Raw genomic sequence first — 22447 nt, 5'->3', positions numbered from 1 at the left:
AAACGTGATTAATCATGCTGTTAAATAATAGATTACCATTTATTTAAATATGTTTGGATGTTTTCTACATTTTCAGATATATTGATTTCAATTACAACACAGAATACAAAGTGTACAGTGCTCACTTTAGACAATAACAGAAAATGTGGAAATGGTGGAGGTGCTTAATTGACTTCTTTGTTTCAGTTTTCACCAAGAAGGTTGGTGGTGGTTGGACGTCTAACAGTGAATTCCAGTGAAAATATGGTAGGATCAGAGTGTAAAATAGGGAAATAATAAGTAAAAAATTACTTAGACAAATTAGATGTGTTCAAATCACTAGGGCCTGATGAAATGCATCCTAGAATACTCAAGGAGCTGACTGAGGAGATATCTGAGCCATTAGCAATTATCTTTGAAAAGCCATAGAAGATGGGGGACATTCCAGAAAACTGGAAAAGGGCAAATATAGTGCCCATCCATAAAAAGGGAAATAAGAACAACCCGGGGAATTACAGACCAGTCAGTTTAACTTCTGTACCTGGAAAGATAATATAGCAAATAATTAAGGAATCATTTTGCAAACACCTAGAAGATAAGGTGATAAATAACTAGGGTGACCAGATGTCCCATTTTTAAAGGGACAGTCCTATTTTTTGGGACTTTTTCTTATATAGGCGCCTATTACCCCCCACCCTGTGTCCCATTTTTTCACAGTTGCTATCTGGTCACCCTATAAAGAACAGTCAGCATGGATTTGTCAAGAACAAATCGTGTCAAACGAACCTGATAGCCTTCTTTGACAGGGTAACAAGCCTTGGGGCTAGGGAGGAAGCCGAAGATGTGATATATCTTGACTTTAGTAAGGCTTTTGATACTGTCTCTCATGACCGTCTCATAAACAAACTAGGGAAATATGACCTAGATGGAGCTACTGTAAGGTGGGTGCATAACTGGTTGGAGAAATCGTCCACATAACTGTTTGGAAAATCATTCCAGAGAGTAGTTATTAGTGGTTTACAGTCACGCTAGAAGGGCATAACGAGTGGCATCCCGCAGGTATCGGTTCTGGGTCCGGTTCTGTTCAATATCTTCATCAATGATGTAGATAATGGCATAGAGAGTACACTTATAAAGTTTGTGCTGAGAGCACGGGGTTGCAAGTGCTTTGGAGAATAGGATTACAATTCAAAATGATCTGGACAAACTGGAGAAATGGTCTGAAGTAAATAGGATGAAATTCAATAAGGACAAATGCAAAGTGTTCCTTCCTAAGTGGAGTAATCAGTTGCACGCATACAAAATGAGAAATGACTTTCTGGGAAGGAGTACCGCGGAAAGATCTTGAGATCTTGTGGATCATAAGCTAAATATGAGTCAACCATGTAACGCTGTTGCAAAAAAAGCAAACATCATTCTGGGATGTATTAGCAGGAGTATTGTAAGCAAGACACGAGAAGTAATTCTTCTGCTGTACTCTGCGCTGATTAGGCCTCAACTGGAGTATTGCGTCCATTTCTGGGCGCCACATTTCAGGAACGATGTGGACAAATTGGAGAAAGTCCAGAGAAGAGCAACAAAAATGATAAAAGGTCTAGAAAACATGACCTATGAGGGAAGATTGAAAAAATTGGGGTTGTTTAGTCTGGAGAAGAGAAGACTGAGAGAGGACATAACAGTTTTCAAGTACAAGCAGGAGGGAGAAAAAATGTTGTTCTTAACCTCTGAGGATAGGACAAGAAGAAATGGGCTTAAATTGCAGCAAAGGTGGTTTAGGTTGGACATTAGCAAAAACTTCCTAACTGTCAGAGTGAGTAAGCACTGGAATAAATTGCCTAGGGAGGTTGGAATCTCCATCATTGGGTATTTTTAAGAGCAGGTTGGACAAACACCTGTTAGGGATGGTCTAGATAATACTTAGTCCTGCCTTGAGTGCAGGGGACTGGACTAGATGACCTCTTGAGGTCCTTTCCAGTTTTATGATTCTATGATTTATTTTTATTGCAAATATTTGCACTATAAAAAACAAAAGAAATAATATTTTTCAATTCACCTAATGCAAGTACTGTAGTGCAATCTCTTTATCATGAAAGTTGAACTTACAAATGTAGAATTATGTACAAAAAAAGCCCTGCATTCAAAGTTAAAACAATATAAAACTTTAGAGCCTACAAGTCCCATCAGTCTTACTTCTTGTTCAGCCAATTGCTCAGACAAACCAGTTTGTTTAGGTTTGCAGATAATGCTGCCCGCTTCTTGTTTACAATGTCACCTGAAAGTGAGAACAGGCATTTGCGTTGCACTGTTGTAGCCGGAGTCGCAAGATATTTACATGCCAGATGTGCAAAAGATTCATATGTCCCTTGATGCTTCAGCCACCATTCCAGAGGACAGGCATCCATGCTGATGATGGGTTCTGCTTGATTAATTTTTTTAATTGTGATTATTTTTTTGAGTTAATCACATAAGTTAACTGCAATTAATGGACATCATCTATCTATCTTATTTGTTGTGGTATAGATATATAACTATTAATATTTATAATATAAAATTATTTTTTACTTGCTGCTACTAATTTTAGTACCAATATTAGGTAATTCAGCATAACCTTCTATAAAAACAAAACAAATCAATTTATTGGACAAATACAACCCATATACAATTTTCTGATAGTTTGCTTATTACCTGGGTGTAATTCATATCAATATAACTAATAGTTGAGCTTTAAGCTTATGAGTTATCCGCATCCTATATCCTCTATTGCCTCCTGTATCCTCTATTGCCATATTATATAAGAGTCTCATTGCGTATTCAGACAAGGAATTCCACAATTTAGATGCCCCAACAGAGAAGAAAAATTTCCTGAGAACTCTTCTAGTAAATTGTATTATGTACTGTAATTTTTTTATTTCATATTTTTATATTGTATCGTTTACTTCTACTTTACTTACACACGCAATTAGTTCAAAGAATTTGTCTAAAATTTATTTCTGTCATGATATCATAGTTAGAGAGGGCTGCTGAAAATGAATATTCTATTTTTACAACTTCACCTTTGTGTATATATGCAAATATAAAGCTTTCGTCTTTATATATTCGTTGTCCTTTCTATGAAAACAATAAATTCACTTTTTATGGGATGGGAACCTCTTACAATTGACGTAGCTTAGGGCCTCAGAATGACATAATCCGGCCCTGACTGTTTATATCGATGCAAGAGTAAAATTACCCAGGCTTCATGTGGGCCAACTCCTAATTATCCTTTTTGCACTATGTTCCCACCTTCCCAAAGTGAAAAACCAGTTCAGCACCCCTCTCTCTCTTTGTGTCAGTCTGTCTCTGACCAACTGCTAAAATCCTGTGAAAGGATTAGTTGACTTGGAGCCAGCCAGCCAGAAAAGTTGCTGCAGCAGTAGCTGCCTTCTGATTTACTGTTCCTCCTCCTCTTCCCTAAGCTTTTCGTTATCTTTGTGAGCCTTCTGGAAAGACTCAGTAATGGCATAGCCTCGAGGCATATGCCCCGTTATGAAATGGGGCAAAGGAGTGACATGTGCACTTTAGCCTCACAACGACATGAAGTCAGATTTCCGGTGGCTTTTGATTTTTGCTTTCTTTTTACACTGTCTGTCTTCCTTTCCACAGCTTCTCAGAAGGAATTAATGTAACGACTAACTTGCTGGAGACCTTTTTATGACCAAAATATGACTTGGGTTTTTTTTGTTTTGTTTTAAGAGCTCTGTAGGAAGAAGTTTGATGCAAAGATCCTGGTGGAAGCAGATGTTATGTAGTTTTCCTGGGGTCACTCTGACACTTCGCATTTAATCTTAACCTTGAATTTTCCACTTTTGTGTTGGCTCTGATAATACTAAATCTGGTTACTCCATCCCTACTTTGAGTGTTACAGATGACACACATTTGATGTGAATCCCAGAGTAGGCATGGCAACCTGCTCTCCTCTATCTCCAGCCACAAAATACTCTAATCATTGCATAAAGGACTTATGCAGCAAACTCCCTGTAGTATTTATTAATAGGCTTTTCCAACATAAATCTCTCTTCCATCAATGGATTAACATGTTAGAAATGTAACCAGTGTATTGGATTAAATAGCACTGGGAGCTAGTAATACGGTAGAACCTTTTCGTTTTTACATTGTCAGTTCAAATCCAGTGCAGGTCAATAGTGACAGAAAGTTACTATCTGATTGTTCAGTGGCCTACATCAAATGAGTGTGGTCAAAGGTCCACATGATGCAAACCATCTTTGCTGGCAGCCTTGACATAGGAGCTCAAGACTTAATGGGCAGAGATGATCTGTCCAGGTTATGGTTCAGGCATATTGGTATTGCAATGCGGATAGTTCATATTGTATCTTGTTGTACCTGTTTTGTGGACAAAGAAGACTTCAGTCTCTGTGGCTGTCAAGCCTGCATCTTTCATAAGCAGTACAGTCTTATTACAAAGAATGTAATAAACACCAGGCTTAACATGGTGTGTAAAGACAGCTGTAGAAAGTATTGCATTAGTGTGTTTTACTGGTGCCTGGCAAATAAGGGGCAAAAGCCTGTGTGGTGTGTGTTTTTTTTTTTTGTTTTTTTTTTGGTGTGTTCTAGATCTTCAATATTCATGGTTTATTTACTGTGGAAGACTATGGCAAATAGAGAACAGCGAAATGACATTAGAGACTGAAAGATAAGCAATTAGGGGAACGGATTTTTAGTCGTTCAAAATTGAGGCTTTGGTTTAATTATCATCTTGTCTCTTCAGTTAAGTCACATGAGCTCCCATTCATGGTGGTTCTAATTTTAAAAAAGCAGCAAACCCATCCCTTACAAAAAGTCTTTTGACGACCTCTTCATAGATAATCAAAGGAGGGGTTTAAAAAGAAGGCAACTTAATTTAAAATAAAATTAAAAAAATCAAAACCCTTTGTAGGTCACTTTAAGGTCAATTAGTCTTTTTAAGTGAGTGAGGTAATATATTTTATATGATCAACTTCTGCTGTTGGAAGGGACAAGCTTCGAGCCTCACCGAGCTCTTCCTCCAATCTAGAGAAGGTATCTAGAATGCTCAAGCTAAATACAAGGCGGGAGAGATTGTTAAGGATGTGGTAGGAGACTAGTTGAAGTCCTCATCCTCTCATATAGTGTATCATGTCAGTTAGCTTAACAGTATTCTATTATTTTGCTATGAAAGGTGTGACTGCTACTATATGATGTCATCTAACATAGTTGGCGCCTCCCGGAGAAAGGAAGGCTCAGATGTTCAGAAGGAATACTTCACAACTTTATTTCCAGCCTTAAATTGATTTGTTTATGACCTTTCTTGAGCATCTGAAACCAATTACTAGGGCAGATAGCTTTGGCTAAAACAAGCTGCCTTGCGAAACATCTGAAACCTATTAGAAGACAAAACACTAGTTTAACAATCCAAGTAAGGGCCAGCAAAACTAGAGTGGTGCATGCATTCTGATGGGTTTGTAAGTTGTGTTTTTTAATTTTTTATGTTAGTTACATGCTTTTAGCTATTTAGTTTATATTATAAAAGTTAGGTATTCAGGTTCACTGTGGGGGTGGAATTGTAGGAAAGGACTGTGGGAGTAGGAGGAAAGTGGGGGAATAGAGAGGAGGGAACCCCCCTCCCCCCCACACACAGTGTATGGAGGTGAGGCCTGGCAAAAGAGGATGGGCAGTAGTCGTAGAGAAGCCCAAGGAAGCTGCACCAAAAAAGGGCAGTACAACCAATAAGGAAAGAAATTAATGTGGAGTCCAAGATTCAGAGCAGTGTGACTAGATGATGAATTTCAAGAGCTGTCAAGGTTCCTTTTGGTCTGGTAGTGCATGGGAAAGATAGTGTTCTGAGCTACAGCTGCTGCTTTCTGATAGAGTTCAGGTATTTACGTGGACACCTTTTGAATATTACATATTGAGTTGGAGGGGTATTTATTGGAAAGTAAATGGAAACTTTCCAGGTACCAGTTGGATGTTCTGTCCTACAGGCTTTAACAGAGACAGAGTCTGAATTAAATCAAAATTTCTATAATTTCTAAGGGCTGAACTTCAATGAATTGCCAGCATTGTAAGGGATCTGAAGTCTGCTTTACAGTTGTTCAAATTCATAACTTAAAAAAAAAAAACCTAGTGAGAGGACGCTGTTGGGTTGAGTTTAAAGGCCATTTGTAGTTCCCCTTTTCAAGGATTTGGGTCACTTTTGCTTTGAGAATGGCTCTGCAATAGGCTGTTAAATTCAGTTCTTGGCCATAGCACTCTATTGTATTTTCTAACCAAACATGGTTATGCTACGACTGGGGCTGGAATCCAACCTGCTTTCCTGCTTCATTTTGTTTTGGGTGGATGAAGTTAACTTGCTGGATGCAGAGGCTGATGTGTTTAACCTGAATTTACAGAAAGTGTTTTTAAAGAGCATCCAGATCACCTGTGTGTGTTGCAGGGTCAGACAAGGTGTTGATTGGCCTTGTTAGTAGAGGGGCTTTTTTGGTTCAAATTCACTGGGGGAGAAAGTGAACAAAGGCCACAACTGGTTTGTTGCTTCCTGGAGTGTTTTGGCTGCTTCATGTACTACAGCCATTATATGGTCCACTCTTTTGATGAGTAAGGGGATCAAGTTCTTATGAAACAAGTGTATTTTAACCCTCTCTCTCTTGTGCTCTCTCTCGCTCGTTCGCTCTCTCTATTTTTTTTTTATAGTAGTAAAGTGGAAGAAGCTATAATAGCAGCGACAAATGATTTATTAGTTTAGAGCTTTCATTTTGGTGGTTCCATTATTGTTTTGCAATAAAGCCATTGTCCTTGATTGTATTTGTCTGTTATTTTATACCAGCCTTATCACTGAGGTATCTGAATGCCTTTCAGTAGTGCTTTAAGTTATATGAATAACATCTGTCTTGTACTGTTCATTCTTTCTCTAATGTGCTCCCCAGGGGCAAAGATTGTGTGTTTATAGTGTAGTTGCCGTGTGTTTTGTTTTGGCATTGACTCAAATATATGTATCTCTATAGCTCTATATCTATATCTCCACTGAGTTGTGTTTTTATTAGCAAAGGCTCGGTGGTCCAAGGAACGCATCTTACACTTGGAATGAAAGGTTAGTGAGGTTTGTGGTGGTTCCTGTGGGAGTTCATTTTGCCGGCTTGGGCTGGCCCCCGAGAAAGCTGTCTCCTGCCCAGATCAGCTTTTACTTTTGCTGTATATAGTTCCATTGTGCCGAGGAGCAGAGTTCTCTACCACAGTCTTTGTTCCAGAGCTTCAGTCAACTTTTTATGTCCCAGGAGTGTGAGTGCCTCGAAGTTAAGGACCATGACCTTGAATTGGAAAGCTCTTAGATTGTAAGTGTTTTGGGGCAGAGCCTTTGTATTGTGTGTTGTTGTATAAATCTGTGTTAATGTTCTACAGCTAGTAATGGCCAGATGGGTTTTCTACATTTTAGTTTACTCCCCAAGGGGCAAGGATTTCAGTAAAAGCCAATTTTGGAAGCACGTTGAAGGGTGGGAAATCCTTGTCTCCTCTTTGTCTCCTGAGCAGCCACACCACTGATCATCTTTTCCTTTTTTAACTTTAACTTTAGACCTTAGACTTTGGGGTTTTTTCCTCCTTTTCCTTCCACCTTTATTTAATCCCTTACATGAAGGATGATAATGACTCTTATGCTTCCCAGTTGTTAGTTCCACCTGTTAAAGATTCTGAGAGAGATTAATGATGTGAGTTGGCAAAAATCTTATTTTTTTTAATTTATTTATTTTTAATATTCTATTTCAGATTTTGACTTGAACTATTTTTGGCACTGGAGCAAGTTTACAGACTATGTGCAGTGTGTTCTGACTTTCACGGGGGTGACAGGATACATCACTTACCTCTCTCTCGACTCCTTTCTCTTCGTGGAAACACTGGGCTTCCTGGCTGTATTCACTGAGGCCATGTTAGGCGTTCCGCAGCTTTACCGTAACTATCAGAACAGATCGACCGACGGAATGAGGTAAGCTGTTTGTTTAAATTGGTTTGTGTTTGAGGTGGTGGTGGGGAGAATCCCTGAATATTTCTGGAAGAATTTTCTGATGTTCTTGAGTTTTTACTGTGTGATAGAGCAGTCATAGGGCTAGATCCTTGGCTGATGTAAGCTGCCATGGAAATCAACCATGCTACACTGATTTACATCCACTGAGGATTTGATCCACACTTTTAATAAGCTCTGATACACACTATTAATAAGCTCATCAAATGAGCACTGATGGAGGCAGTTTGTAAAATAAACTTTTAAGCATTCTGCTATTGTTATTCACATTGGATCTAGATTAAGGATGGGCTACAGGTCTGACTTCTGTCCTTAATGTCACCCCAAATGCTGACAAATGCATCTTCCTGAAAACAAGAGAATCCTCCCCTTGTCAGTCACCTTTCACAAAATATGGCCTCACTCCCAGCCCTTGTCTTCCTTCCATTTCCTGGCTGTTGTACACTGTCACCATTTCAAACTCTTTAAAGTTCTAGGAAAAGACCCATCTTACTTTTTTTTTTCTTTTTCTTTTTAAACACAGCATCTACCACTGTGGTACCAATGACCTAATCTAAAGCCCGCTGAAGTCAGTGAGAGTCTTGCCATTGGCTGCACTGGTCTTTGGATCAGTCTGTAACTGCAGATGATCTAGGACATATTCTGTCTGATCACTGCAGGCTCATTGGCTTGTTTCATCACTGCCTGTTCTGTGGCTTTTGGGGCAGTATTTATAGGAAACGAGGATCTGGCACCACTTGTCATGTAAAGGTTCAGTAATAAGTGACATAAGACCCCTTTCTGAAACTTAAAAGACTTACCAATGGACTGATTGAGCCCATTAGTGAGACTTCCATTAAAAAAGAAATCAACAATATTTCTAACTTAACGAATGAATCTCCTAATTATAAGTTATATCTTCACAGTCTCTTGCAAATCGCTATGAGGCATGACACCAATGTCAATATCTTATTTTAACCGAATTTGGGAAGTGTTGTTTATTGGGAGTGTGTGTGTGTGTGTGGGGGGGGGGGGGGGGGGCGGAAATTGACATATATCAAAACCACCAAAGATAGGGAAAATAGTTTGAGTTTGTGTGTAATAATTTCTGGCAGTCCAGTTCACACATGTTTGTTAATTAACTATTATGTAATGGTATCTTTTGTGACGCCTCCCCCCCCATATATTGGCTGTTCATTCTTATACATGACTTCTACTCATGCGAAAATAAATAAAATACTATTAAAAATTACAAACTAGAAACTTAAAATTGTACACTCATCACTGAGTGACTTTTTGTGAACAACTGAGTGAAAGAAAACTTTGGTCTCATATCCACCATTTTGAATGTTAGACTTGCATTACCATGCACACTGTACATCCCAAGATAATGTTACCTAGTTGCAAAACCAACTGAAAGGTTTTTAAAAGTGACCACTGCATTGTGTTTTTTCACTAATCCATTGAAACAATACAGCAGCAATTTCCATCTGCCAAGCACTATCATTCTTGACCCTTTATCAGTACAGCTGTGTTCGAATTACTTTTTTCCTTAAAAGATTATCACCAAAAACTTTTGCTTTGGCCAGATACAGAAACCACTTCCTGGGTCTGCTGGCCATATTCCCTTTGCTTGTTTGGCTTGGATTAGAGGTATTTTTGGTACCTGCTGAAAGTGCTTCTCCAGTTTAGGACATTTTCAAGGAAGTGTTTTGATATTTGTTTACTTTTATGCTCAAGGCATTTTAGGATTGATTGAACCCTTGGCATATTTATGCATTTTGTGCATACTCATTGCCAAGAGAAATTCTGTATCTGTGGTATCCAAGAGAAGAGGGATTTTTAAGTGCCTGACCTCAATCATGCTCTCATTTGGCTTTTCCCTTTCATGTGTAATAGTGTTGTATTATGAGAGCTACGACCAGGTAACCTTATGTTTTTTTCTTAATTACCCTATGGGGACTGGAATTAGCAAAATCAAAGAAGTGCTTTCTATTCAAGCACAATTGTTTCTCTGTGAAGCATAGAACTGCAGATACCTTATTTTAAAATGTACAGCTTCTAGCAGGGGCAGGGCCGCCCGGAGGGGGGGGCAAAGGGGGCAATTTGCCCCGGGCTCCGCAGGGGCCCCCAAGAGAACAGCGGAGGCTCCCGCCTCCGCCCCTCTCCTGGAGCCTCAGCGCATCAAGCGCCGAGTCTCCGCCGGGGCCCCTGAGCCCCGCCCCGCTCAGAGCCGCGTGGTCAGGGGGTGGGGCTGGGAGCTCCAGGCTGAGCTCAGCTGCCTCCGCTCGGCGTGAGCTCCCAGCCCCCCCCCCACCACGCGGCTCTAAGCGGGACGGAGCTCAGGCCCCGCCCGCCACACGCTGCGGCTGTCGGGCGAGGCGCTGAGACTCCGGGTGAGGAGGGAGCCGGGGGTAAGAGGCTGGGGCCAGGGCGGGGGGGAAGCGGGACCCGCCGCCGAAGCGCAGCCCGGTCTTCAGCGGCGGGGGGCCCCTTCCGTTCCGGGACCCGCCGCCGAAGTGCCCCGAAGACCCGTGGCGGGGACCCCCCCCCCGCCGAAGACCGGGCTGCACTTCAGCGGCGGGTCCCGCTTCGGCGGTAATTCGGCGGCGGGGGGTTCCCGCCGCAGGTCTTCAGGGCACTTCGGCGGCGGGTCCCGGAACGGAAGGGCCCCCCTGCCGCCGAAGACCCCGGGCCCCCGGAATCCTCTGGGCGGCCCTGAGCAGGGGAAAGAGGGTTGCATTCACTGAAGAAAATAGTAATGAAAGGTATTTCACACTACCTTTAAAATAAAAAGGTTTTGGTGGTGGTGGGCTGATGTGTCAGCATGTTCTGTGGCTTTTATGTAATTTGTTCCTTTTTTCCTAAAAGGAGTGGCTGACATGTTTTGCATGAGATTTATGAATGGTATCAGTAATTGATAATACAGAATACTTGTTTTTAATAGATCTACTGATATTTCTTGAAATACACAAGTAGGAAGTAGCCTCCTAAAATGTTGTGCTGTTTATGTCTTCAAGGAAGATTCATTCTCCATTAAACATTTTCTCAGAATATATTGCAATTTATGTAATTAATTTAGAATGTGTATGTATGCTTCCTAGCAATATGGGATCCCGAACTCAGTTGGTGTCTTTTGGCACTACTGCACTATTACTACTAAATAAATATAATGTGTACATAGAATATCAAGGTTGGGGGGACCTCAGAAGGTCATCTAGTCCAACCCACTGCTCAAAGCAGAACCAATCCTCAGACAGATTTTTACCCCAGTTCCCTAAATGGCTCCCTCAAGGATTGAACTCACAACCCTGGGTTTAGCAGGCCAATGCTCAAATCATTGAGCTATCCCTCTACCCTGATATAACGCTGTCCTCGGGAGCCAAAAAATCTGACTGCATTATAGGTGAAACCGCGTTATATTGAACTTGCTTTGATCCACCAGAGTGCGCAGCCCCTCCCCTCCCCCCCCCGGAGCACTGCTTTACCGCATTATATTGGAATTCGTGTTATATCGGGTCGCGTTATATCAGGGTAGAGGTGCATTATGAAATTATTTATGTTGAGGGAACTGTTCCAAATTTGTTTTCTATGAACTTCCGCACCCCACACACTGTTATGAACATGACAAAGACCCCAGTCCTGCAAACACCTAAGCATTTATGTAGCCATACCCAGGTGAGCAATCCCATCTGACTTCAGTAGGACTACTCACATGAGAAGAGTTATGCCTATGCTTAAGTGTTTACAGGCTTGGAGCACGATTTTGTATGATTATAGTGGATGCCTGTTGGAATTTTGACTGTTTAGGACTTTTTACATGGGATTAGCATATATACTGTCTGTCAGAGTACAAAAATCTTATTAGATTCATTAATTGCTAAAATATGGCAAAAGGTGCATGTCTTTCTAAATTAGGGCCAGGTAGGGAATAGCATCTGATGTGTTAAGTATATTTCTACTTGAACAAATTATTCATTTTCTAAATGAAAACGAACACTATCTGATGAGGGAAAATAAGCGAGGGGATAGATGAATTTTTACTTTGGCCAAATACAGAAGACACTTCCTGAGTCTGCTGGGTCAGGAGTTCCCTTTTCTGATACTGTGTTGCTTCTGCAACAGGAATACAAGAAATGAACACTACATTGGAAGCCCTTTGGGGCAGGGACCATCCTTTTGTTCTGTGTTGGTACAGTGCCTCTCCACCGTGGGGTCCTGGTCCAGGACTCTGGCTCCTAGCAGCTATGGTAATAATAACAGTAATAGTTTAATGATCACTTGAGGGCATTAACTGCATCCCAGTAAGTGAACTCAGAGATCAAAGATGACGAAAGGTGTTAAAGGAAGGTATGGTTGTTAGTGAAACATTAATAGAGAGTAGTCTCAAGTTGCTATACTGTGTGCTCTTGGTAATCTTATCTGTGCATTTCAGTTGGCTACTGTCCTCAGGCTCAATGAAAAATGCATGCAACATCTGGCATTGAGAGGGTTGGCAGGGTGGAGGATGGTAAGAAGCTGATGTAGCCATGTTTGTTGTGGGCAGTAGTCAGATCAGGGGAATTTGTATAAGCACTGTAGAGTTATTGAGAACCAGCTGTGCAATCAGATTATATGTGTATTATGGCTGATGATATTCCTGAGTCAGAGTGCATGTATATGAATGTATATAGATTAAAATACTGTCACTATACCTGTCAGATCGCTCCAGCAACCAGTCAAAATGTACAGTTATGGGTCAGTGACTGTACAATAATCTTGTGCTCAGATTGGCTGAGAATGATGTAATGCCTGAAAACTTATGTAGATTCAAGTTGAAATGTGTTTCAGGGTTCTGAGACTCTAATAAGGGATTTCCATGGATTCTGAGTTTGGCAAATCAATCTAAGGTGATGTATAATCAACTTGCATACATCTGTATACATTTGGTGCAATTTATTTAATTATATACTAAAGATATTCTGCTCCCCACTATTTGCCACAAACAACTTGTAGTAAGAGCTCATCTGACTCCATGCAAGTGGTTATTTTATCTTGGCATAAATTTTATTTTTTATGTCTACTCCTTTTTCTTTGCTTGTAGTAATATCAGCTGTGTGCCTACCAGAGGGTTACTGTACTGCAGGCTTGAGAGAGCAGAGAGCAAAGAGAGAACTTGGGCATGGGAGGAGGCAGAGAAATTTAAGTCAGGGGAGATGGATGCTGAATCATAGCCTTTCATTATAGTGAGCCAGGGCAGTGTGTCTTGGCATGATGGCTCAAGGGTAAAAATTTTCCATTATTAAATAAATATTTAGGACAAATGCTGACATGAAGAATAGAAAATTCCATGATGGCTCTTAAATGACTCATCAAATTTGTCTTTAAAATTAGTACTTTATAGGAACATGAGGCTCTGTTCCAACATTTAGATATTTTTGCAGAATTGAAAATCTAGACAGTACATTTATAATCCCATTAATTATTGCACTAATCTTGAAAAAGGTACCACAGCTCATAAAAAAGGCACAAGTAATATCTATCAAGGAAATGATGACTTAATTTAATCTCTATTCAGTTTGGGATCCTGTCAAGTCACCTGCTTTTTTCTATTATAAAAGAGTAATTTAATTGTTGCTGAGTTGAATTAAATTCATGATTAATGATTATACTATAATTCATTAATTTTTTTATATCACACTGAAGAAAGCAAAAAAAGTAATCCCAAAACTTTGGAGCTCTGGAATACAGGGTTAATCATACTATCTGCAGAAGTATGACATCTAAGAGGACAAAAGATTGTTCTTAATACCCAAGTATAACAGATGAAGTTCTGAACACTTCAGAAACTTGATGTACAAAAGTTTCCATGCAGAATGTTTCTCTTCCAGCAAGCAGAGATTCTGGCTTTGTTGTTGTTGGGTTTGATGATGTAGTATAGTACTCCGGGCATAGTTTCTTGCCCTTATTTCAGATCAGAAAATCCATATAGGCCCTGTGACAGAATGGCTCTCTGACCAATAATCTGTATCAGATTATGAACTCTGAGAACAAGGCCGGATTAACTTTTTGTGGGCCTGGCGCCAAACATATTTGTGGGCCCCCCTGGAGAATGAAGGGGCCAGGGGCAAGAGCACAACAGGCAGGGTGGATTTGATTTAAATCATGATTTAACTCACTAGTCAGGAAGACTTGATTTAATCATGGATTTCTACATAAAAGTGCATTCTTGTTGGTTGTTATAAGCTTAATACATGTTCTTCACAACTCAGAGATAGATGCAGGTTTCATTTTTAGAAGGTACACACTATACATTATTTTGAAAACTTTTCCGATGAGTTTTACAGCTATATTAGAAAATGAATGGTGGTTTGGTTATTTCATTTACCAAAGATAATTGAAGCAGATAGTTCACCTCCCAATGACTTCATAAAGATCTCCAATTCAACAGGTTAATCATTAATATTTGGAGGATTTTCTTGTCAGGCTGTATTAGGAGGAGAACATCACCAGATTTTGTTTTATTTAACTAAAACAGGGGTCGGCAACCTTTCAGAAGTGGTGTGCCGAGTCTTCGTTCACTCTAATTTAAGGTTTCACGTGCCAGTCATACATTTTAACGTTTTTAAAAGATCTTTCTGTAAGTCTGTAATATAGAACTAAACTATTGTTGTATGTAAAGTAAATAAGGTTTTTAAAACATTTAAGAAGCTTCATTTAAAATTAAATTAAAATGCAGAGCCCCCCGGACTGGTGGGCAGCCCCTGGGCAGTGTGAGTGCCACTGAGAATCAGCTTGCTTGCCGCCTTTGGCACACATGCCATAGCTTGCCTACCCCTGAACTAAAACAACAACATTAAGTATTCTGGATTTTTTCTTCAAGACCAAATTTAATATTTTAACAAAAAAGCAAATGTCCCTCGCTTCTCACATTTATCTACACACTTCTTCTCCTTGTCCAGCTCCATTCCACCCCCATCGATCTATTATTCATTGAACTTTTTGAAACTTTTCACTTTTAGAGAGAAGTAAGGGATTGACTCTGTGTACACAAATTTGCAGTGGGACAATAGAGTTGAGGTCTCTTATTTCTCGCCCCTATATATTATTTATTTATTTAAAACATTTTTGCTGTTTAATAAGCATGTTACCTCAGGGGAGACAAATTCACAGTTTGAGAACTGCAAAACTAAGCATCTCTGATGGTATCTTCTAGACTGAGCACTGAGTCCCATTGGGCAGATAGAAAGATTAACCTAAATAATCTATATAGAAGCCTGTGGAACCCTATAAGATTGGGACCCTAATCCATGAACTATTAGAACTCATTTATAAAACTTTTCTTAAACATTACATGACTATATTGCCTCATACTATAGAATTAGAATTTATAATCTCTATTCCATGATGAGATATAATATAAATTTCTTTAGTGCTTCACCATCCTCCTAGTGAAAAAGATTTTCCTAATATCCAACCCAAACCTCCCCCACTGCAACTTGAGACCATTACTCCTTGTTCTGTCTTCTGTTACCACTGAGAACAGTCTAGATCCATCCTCTTTGGAACCCCCTTTCAGGTAGTTGAAAGCAGCTATCAAATCCCCCCTCATTCTTCTCTTCTGCAGACTAAACAATCCCAGTTCCCTCAGTCTCTCCTCATAAGTCATGTGCTCCAGAGCCCTAATCATTTTTGTTGCCCCCTGCTGGACTCTTTCCAATTTTTCCACATCCTTCTTGTAGTGTGGGGCCCAAAACTGGACACGGTACTCCAGATGAGGCCTCACCAATGTCGAATAGAGGGGAATGATCACATCCCTCGATCTGCTGGCAATGCCCCTACTTATACAGTCCAAAATGCCATTAGCCTTCTTGGCAACAAGGGCACACTGCTGACTCATATCCAGCTTCTCGTCCACTGTAACCCCTAGGTCCTTTTTCTGCAGAACTGCTGCCTAGCCATTCATTCCCTAGTCTGTAGTATTGCATGGGATTCTTCTGTCCTAAGTGCAGGACTCTGCACTTGTCCTTGCTGAACCTCATCAGATTTCTTTTGCCCAATCCTCTAATTTCTCTAGGTCCCTCTATATGCTATCCCTATCCTCCACTGTATCTAGCACTCCTCTCAGTTTGGTGTCATCTGCAAACTTGCTGAGAGTGCAGTCCACGCCATCCTCCAGAGCATTAATGAAGATATTGAACAAAACCGGCCCCAGAACCAACCCTTGGGGCACTCCACTTGATACCGGCTGCCAACTAGACATGGAGCCATTGATCACTACCCATTGAGCCCAATGATCTAGCCAGCTTTCTATCCACCTTATAGTCCATTCATCTAGCCCATACTACTTTAACTTGCTGGCAAGAATACTGTGGGAGACCGTATCAAAAGCTTTGCTAAAGTCAAGAAATAACACATCCATTGCTTTCCCCCTCATCCACAGACCCAGTTATCTCCTCAGAGAAGGCAATTAGATTAGGCAGGTGTGACTTGCCCTCAGCGAATCCATGTTGACTGTTCCTGATCACTTTCCTCTCCTCTAAGTGCTTCAGAATTGATTCCTTGAGAACCTGCTCCATGATTTTTCCAGGGACTGAGGTGAGGCTGACTGGCCTATAGTTCCCCAGATCCTCCTCCTTCCCTTTTTTTAAAGATGGGCACTACATTAGCCTTTTATCAGTCATCCTTTTTCCAGTCATGCCTAACTTGGAAAATCTGTTCCATAAAGGCTCTGTGGGAGAGTTAAGGTATTATATTAGATCAGGTTACAACTCAGTGAGGTCTGAAACTGGGGAAAAATGAGAACTAGAAGAAAATGCTTATTTTTGCCTCTTCTGTAGCAATACTACTGGGGTTACTGGAATTACCCTGTAAAATAATCATAACTCACTGAAGAAAAACAGTCTGTATTCATTGTCTCTCAAGCCATGGGAGCCAAGAATTGCAAATTTTGATACACTTCTGACTGTAAGAGTAATATTATAATGAGGTATAACATAGCTATAAGCAGCCTTACATCTGAGAGTTATCTAATATAACATGTTCAGTACATATAGCTGTTCTTCTTTCAAAAAAAAAAAATCTGAGGCATGTGTGTCCTTGGGTATCTTGCTTGCTCCCTCTCCCCCAAATTTGTCTTACCAGCTCGTTCTGAAAATCTAAAATAACCCGCATTTCTCAGTGGGAGATAAGATTTGTTTTGTGGGATTTTTTTTTTATACAGTGCAGCTGTTCACACCATCTTTCTTCCATTTACAGACAGAGGGCGTCTGTATCTTCCTTACATCAGCATAAACATTTCTGACTTCAGTGGCTTAACTGCTGTTTTACATTGGTCCAGAGACTTTTGGCTCTGGTAAAATAGTTAGTTTGACCCCTGGAAAGGTTATTGTGAGTTGAGGGATTTTTAGTCTGTATTTATATCACTTCAGGCATGTACTTTAAAGAGCAGTTGTAAAAGGACCATTTTAATCACCAAGTACCAGACTGGTGTTGAAGAATGGGCTGCAATTATGAATGAGGTACACTGACAGAACAGAATGAGTCATGGTGAGCAGATGCATTTTTGGCAGCACACACAGGGAATCTGATGCCTGAGCTTGACTGCTTTGAATTTGTTTTTTGTTTTTTATTTTTTGTGCTGATCTAAACAAATAAGAAAAACCTGAAGCTAGGAATTTTCAATGAGTTGAAATAGACTTTGGTCTCTGGATAATTTCTGACTACAGCTGACAGGGAAACAATCTGAAAATGACATCACTATCTCTTTTTTTATTTTAAAGGGAATTTTAGACTAAAAATAAAATATTGAAAATAACACCAGCATATTATTCTTTGCTACATCTTCAGGTATTCTTCTCTCTGTAAAACAAAACAACAGTGCATATGTACAACACCTTAGTTCTGGATTAACAGTGAATTAATTTAGTTCAAATGGAAGTGATGCTGGCCTCATCTTCATTGGACACCTCAGCAGAAGCACAGAAATGCAATAAAATTGGTGCTGCAGGATTGAAATGTCAAAAGGAAAAAAAACCACAACCTTAAATCAGTAACGTGACTGCAGTTCTAAAGTTTTAGGAAGTAAGTAAGAGCAATATTGGCTTACATTTTCTAACCCCAGTTTCTGATTGTCACTAAACACAAGAATAGGAATTAAATGAGAATTTCCCATTGTCTGCAGGATTGAGGCCTAAATGGGAATTTTCCTTTTAAATATGGCAAGATTCTTTCTTTTAACATGTTCGGAATGTCTAAAAACCGGAGATTGCTAGTTACACTGTTCTAAAGTCAGCATCTTCCTATCTCAGTGCTCAAAACATTGCTATTCCAAGAGGCCAGCGACAGCATTAAGGTTCTCTCCTTTGCAAACCAGCCAGGCTGTGAAATGAATACTGTATGACACTGAAAAAAATCAGGATTTCCACTTTACCAAGGATACAAAGAATTTGTTACTGTAGCTCCATCAATTTGCAACATACTGCATTTTAAAATAATGGCCTTGTGATTACCATCATGATTTAAGCAGCTGCTACTATGAATTACTAGAGATTAAAAATTAATGGTTCTTAGATAAGGCCAGAAGAGACCATTGTGGTGATCTAGTCTGATTTCTGGTATAACACAGGCCACAGGACTTCCCAGAATTAACTCCTGTTTGAATTAGAACATACCCCCGCCCCCTTCACCTCTTTGTTAAGCTAAATAGATTGAGCTCCTTGAGTCTGTGTCTATAAAGCATGTGAGTTTTTTTCAATACTTTTAATCATACTTGTGGCTCTTCTCTGGACCCTCTCCAATTTATTAACAGCCTTCTTGAATTGTGTACACCAGGACTGGACACACTATTCCAGTAGTGGTCACATCAGTGCCAAATACAGGGATAATTTACCCTCCTATTCGAGATTCCCTTGTTTATACATCCAAAGATTGCACTAACCTTTTTGGAAACAGTGCTGTAATAGGAGCTCATGTTCAGCTGATTATCCACTAAGTCTTCTTCAAGAGTGTCTGCTTCCTAGGATAGAGTCCCCTATCCTCAGGGGAGGCTCTAGACATTTCGCCGCCCCAAGCAGGGTGGCATGCCGCGGGGGGTGCTCTGCCGGTCGCTGGTCCTGTGGCTCCGGTGGACCTCTTGCAGGCGTGCCTGTGGGAGGTTCACCGGAGCCCTGCCTGCCGCCCTCCCGGCGACCGGCAGAGCGCCCACCGCGGCATGCCGCCCCAAGCACGCGCTTGGCGTGCTGGGGCCTGGAGCTGCCCCTGCCCATCTTGTAAGTATGGCCTACCTTCTTTGTTCCCAGATGTATCACTTGATGCTTGGCCATATTAAAATGCATATTGTTTGCTTGTGCTCAGCTTACCAAGCAATCCAGATTGCTCTGTATCGGTGACCTGTCCTCTTCGTTATTTATCACTCTCCTAATCTTTGTGTTATTTACAGACTTTTTTAGTGATGATTTTTCTGATTATTGATAAAAACGTTAAAACGTATAGGGCCAAGAACAGATTCCTGCAGGGCCTCATTAAAAACAAACGTGCTTTATTGTGATGATTCCTTGCTGACAATTGCATTTTGAGACCATTCAGTTAGCCAGTTTTTAATCCATTTAAGGTGTGACGTTCATTTTTGTATCATTCTGTTTTTTAATCAAAATGTCATGAGTCAAATGTCTTACAGAAGTCTAAGTATATTACATCAACACTATTGCCTTTATTGACCAAACGTGCAATCTCATCAAGAAAAGATACCAAGTTAGTTCGACAGGATCTATTTTCCATAAACCCATGTTTTGGCATTAATTATCTTTCCCTCCTTTAATTCTTTATTAATCAAATCCCATATCAGTGGTTACGTTATTTTGCCCCATATCAGTGTCAGGCTAACAGACCTATAATTACCCAAGTGTGATTTGGTTTACCCGGTCACCTCTGCCCCTTGCTGGAGGCATCGGTGTCCAGACATCTCTCTGCTCAGGCTAGGTTACTAACAACATTTTCTAGGCCCAGAGGCTGTACAGCCTCCTAGCATCAGGGCCAGGACTGACTGCGAGGAGAGGGCACCCCCTACTCAGCTCCAACCCTGCTCCCTGCAGCGCAGACCCCCCCCCCCCCAGCACTGCCCTGAGGCATTGGGGCCAGCACAGACCAGTTGGGAGTCGGCAGGCCAGTTAAGGCGGCTTGTCTGTTTCTTATCAGGGGAGTGTTGGGTGAGACTTGGACAGAGGAGGAGCGCCTCATGCCTGGCCCAGAACCCCTGGGCCAGGTCAGGGCCTTGCCTTCAAGTGCTGAAACTAAGTGCTTGCCTTTCAATTTATATCTTAAAGGGGCAGATGCCAAATTCTGAGTTTATTTTTATTTGACTGTGTAGAGACCAAAGCTGAGCTTATGGCACGGGACACCCTGCTCCAAGCAGGCAGCCAAAACTTGTGGGCTAAGGCGAGAAGCTCCTGCAGAGCCATGCTTGGCACCTTAGGAGATGCTACAGAGCAGTCCCACCAGTAACTCCAGATCATCCCGTTTACCCTCTTTAAATATTGGCATGATATTAGCTTTCTTCCAGTTTTCTGGGGCTTCCTTGGTGTGTTCCAAGAGTTATTGAAAATCAGCATTAACAATCCAGTGAGCACCTTTCCAACTCTTCTAAAGTTCTTGGATGCAAGTTGTCTGGACTGCTGATTTAAAAATATTTAACACTAGTAACTTCTGTTTAACATCCTTCTGAGTTATGATTGGAATAGAAAGTGTTCAATCATCAGATGATATGAAACATAATCTTTTTACCAAACACAGAACAGAAATGTTTATTGAACACTTTGCCAGTTATAATGCAGAAAAGGCAATTTCTCCATTTCAATCTAGTTTTATATAATGAGAATCCCAGCTTCCAAGTGATGGCATAATGTAATCTCTAACTGTAGTCATTCTTGAAACAGCAGCTGCTAACAAGTTAAAGCTGAAGTGGAAAAATCAAGATACTAATCAGAACGATGTGGATTTACGAGTTGAAATCTTCTGACCTGGCAAGGCAAGAAATGCTCCGAAGTCAGTACAAATGCTTCCAGGACCAAAGAACATTTACAAACATGGTTCATGGACTAGTGGCATGGAAAAGAACTGCAGTTTTCAATAGAACAGGTAGGAGCTGGCCAACAGAAAAGATGGTGTCAAATTGAGACATCAGGGTTTCAACGATGAGCATAAATGGAAGTAGCTGTATCAGTGCAGAGTATTATTACCACTTCTTCTACTATTACTACAAGTGTCTTATGTAGAATTCCTTCAAATCCATTATTGAAGTCAAGATACACTACATCTGTCTTTCCTTTATCCCCTAAGTTAACCCATATTGGCTAATACCTTGTTTTCCTCAAGGAAAACTGCTTGCTTTAACTGTTCTAGTAATTTACCAGGTGTTAACGTTAACTGTATCCATCTGTATTTCCTTCAGTGTGTTTTACCCTTCTTCAAATAATTAACATTTAACATTTTTCATTCTTCTGGGACTTCCAGCATTCTCCATGATTCTTCAAAAATAATTGTCAGTGCTTCTGATATTTCAGCTATGTGAATGGTAACCTGGCATTCTTTAACATGTACCTTCATCATTTTGCCTAGTGACCTTTTCCTTTCCTTGTTAGGTATTATGGCACCAATTATCTGGGCTACAGCTATCCTTTTCAGTGAACACTGATTATAAAATAGCTATTAAGCATTTTGATCTTCTCCTATTTCATCTGTTGATTGCTTTCATTGCTCGTTCAAAGTACTTCTGTTGACAGTCTAGTCATGTATATATTATCCCACTCTAGCTCCATACTGTCAACCAAATCATAGATGTATTTTTAAAAAAAGGTCTTTCTTCCATCTCATGCCTCCATACATCTGGCAGTAGTAGTGTTTTGGGGTTTGTTTGTTTTTGTGTTTCTCTTACTTGCACTACCTTCCCATGGTTTATGGCCTTCACGTTGTTGGTGAGGAAGATCTGGTATAGTGTTCTGAATGCCAAGATTGAGAAACAGAAATTCCTGGGTTCTAATTGCAGCTATTAAATTGACCCCATCTGTGACTTTAGTCAGGTGGCTTACTGTCTCCCTGTACCTTATATATTTTCCCCATCTGCAAACTGGAAATAATACCATAATTAAATGTTGGTGAAATGCTTGGAGATCCTCCAGTATAAAGGCTTTGTACACTATTTATCTCCCTCTGTTAAACAGTGGTTTGGTGGAACAGTCACGGAGAAACTTTTAATAGAACTTACTGTGGCTACAAAAAGTACAGTAGCAAATGGTGAGCTGCGGGAGACTTGGGGGGGAAAAAACCATTAACATAAAAGGATTTTTAACTTTGTTTTAAGATGTTTATTTCCTAGACCAAATTTCAGTGCTATGACAAAGCTTGAATTTGTGACTTCCTGCCACCCTTTGTGGTTCTAATACCAATGGGAAGGGTGGAGGGGGAGTGACTCTCTTTGAATATGGTAGG

At 40.4% G+C, this 22447-nt stretch overlaps 1 protein-coding gene across 5 annotated transcripts in view; it reads left to right on the top strand.

The window, feature by feature from the left end:
* SLC66A2 (solute carrier family 66 member 2) overlaps positions 1-22447 on the top strand; it is a 95251-nt gene that overhangs the window by 51863 nt on the left and 20941 nt on the right. For 3 of the 5 annotated variants that reach the window (XM_045006021.1, XM_045006020.1, XM_045006022.1), the window contains one exon: positions 7753-7969. In XM_045006021.1, coding sequence (XP_044861956.1) covers positions 7753-7969 — 217 coding nt within the window. Of the gene's footprint in view, positions 1-7752; positions 7970-20895; positions 21098-22447 lie in introns of all 5 variants that reach the window. The other 2 variants (XR_006577019.1, XR_006577018.1) reach the window with 2 other exon arrangements.

Source organism: Mauremys mutica, chromosome 2 (assembly GCF_020497125.1).
Source record: "Mauremys mutica isolate MM-2020 ecotype Southern chromosome 2, ASM2049712v1, whole genome shotgun sequence".
In the NCBI taxonomy this organism is placed as follows: domain Eukaryota; kingdom Metazoa; phylum Chordata; order Testudines; family Geoemydidae; genus Mauremys; species Mauremys mutica.
The sequence above is the reverse complement of the archived record's forward strand: the minus strand, read 5'-3'. Positions and strand labels throughout refer to the sequence as shown.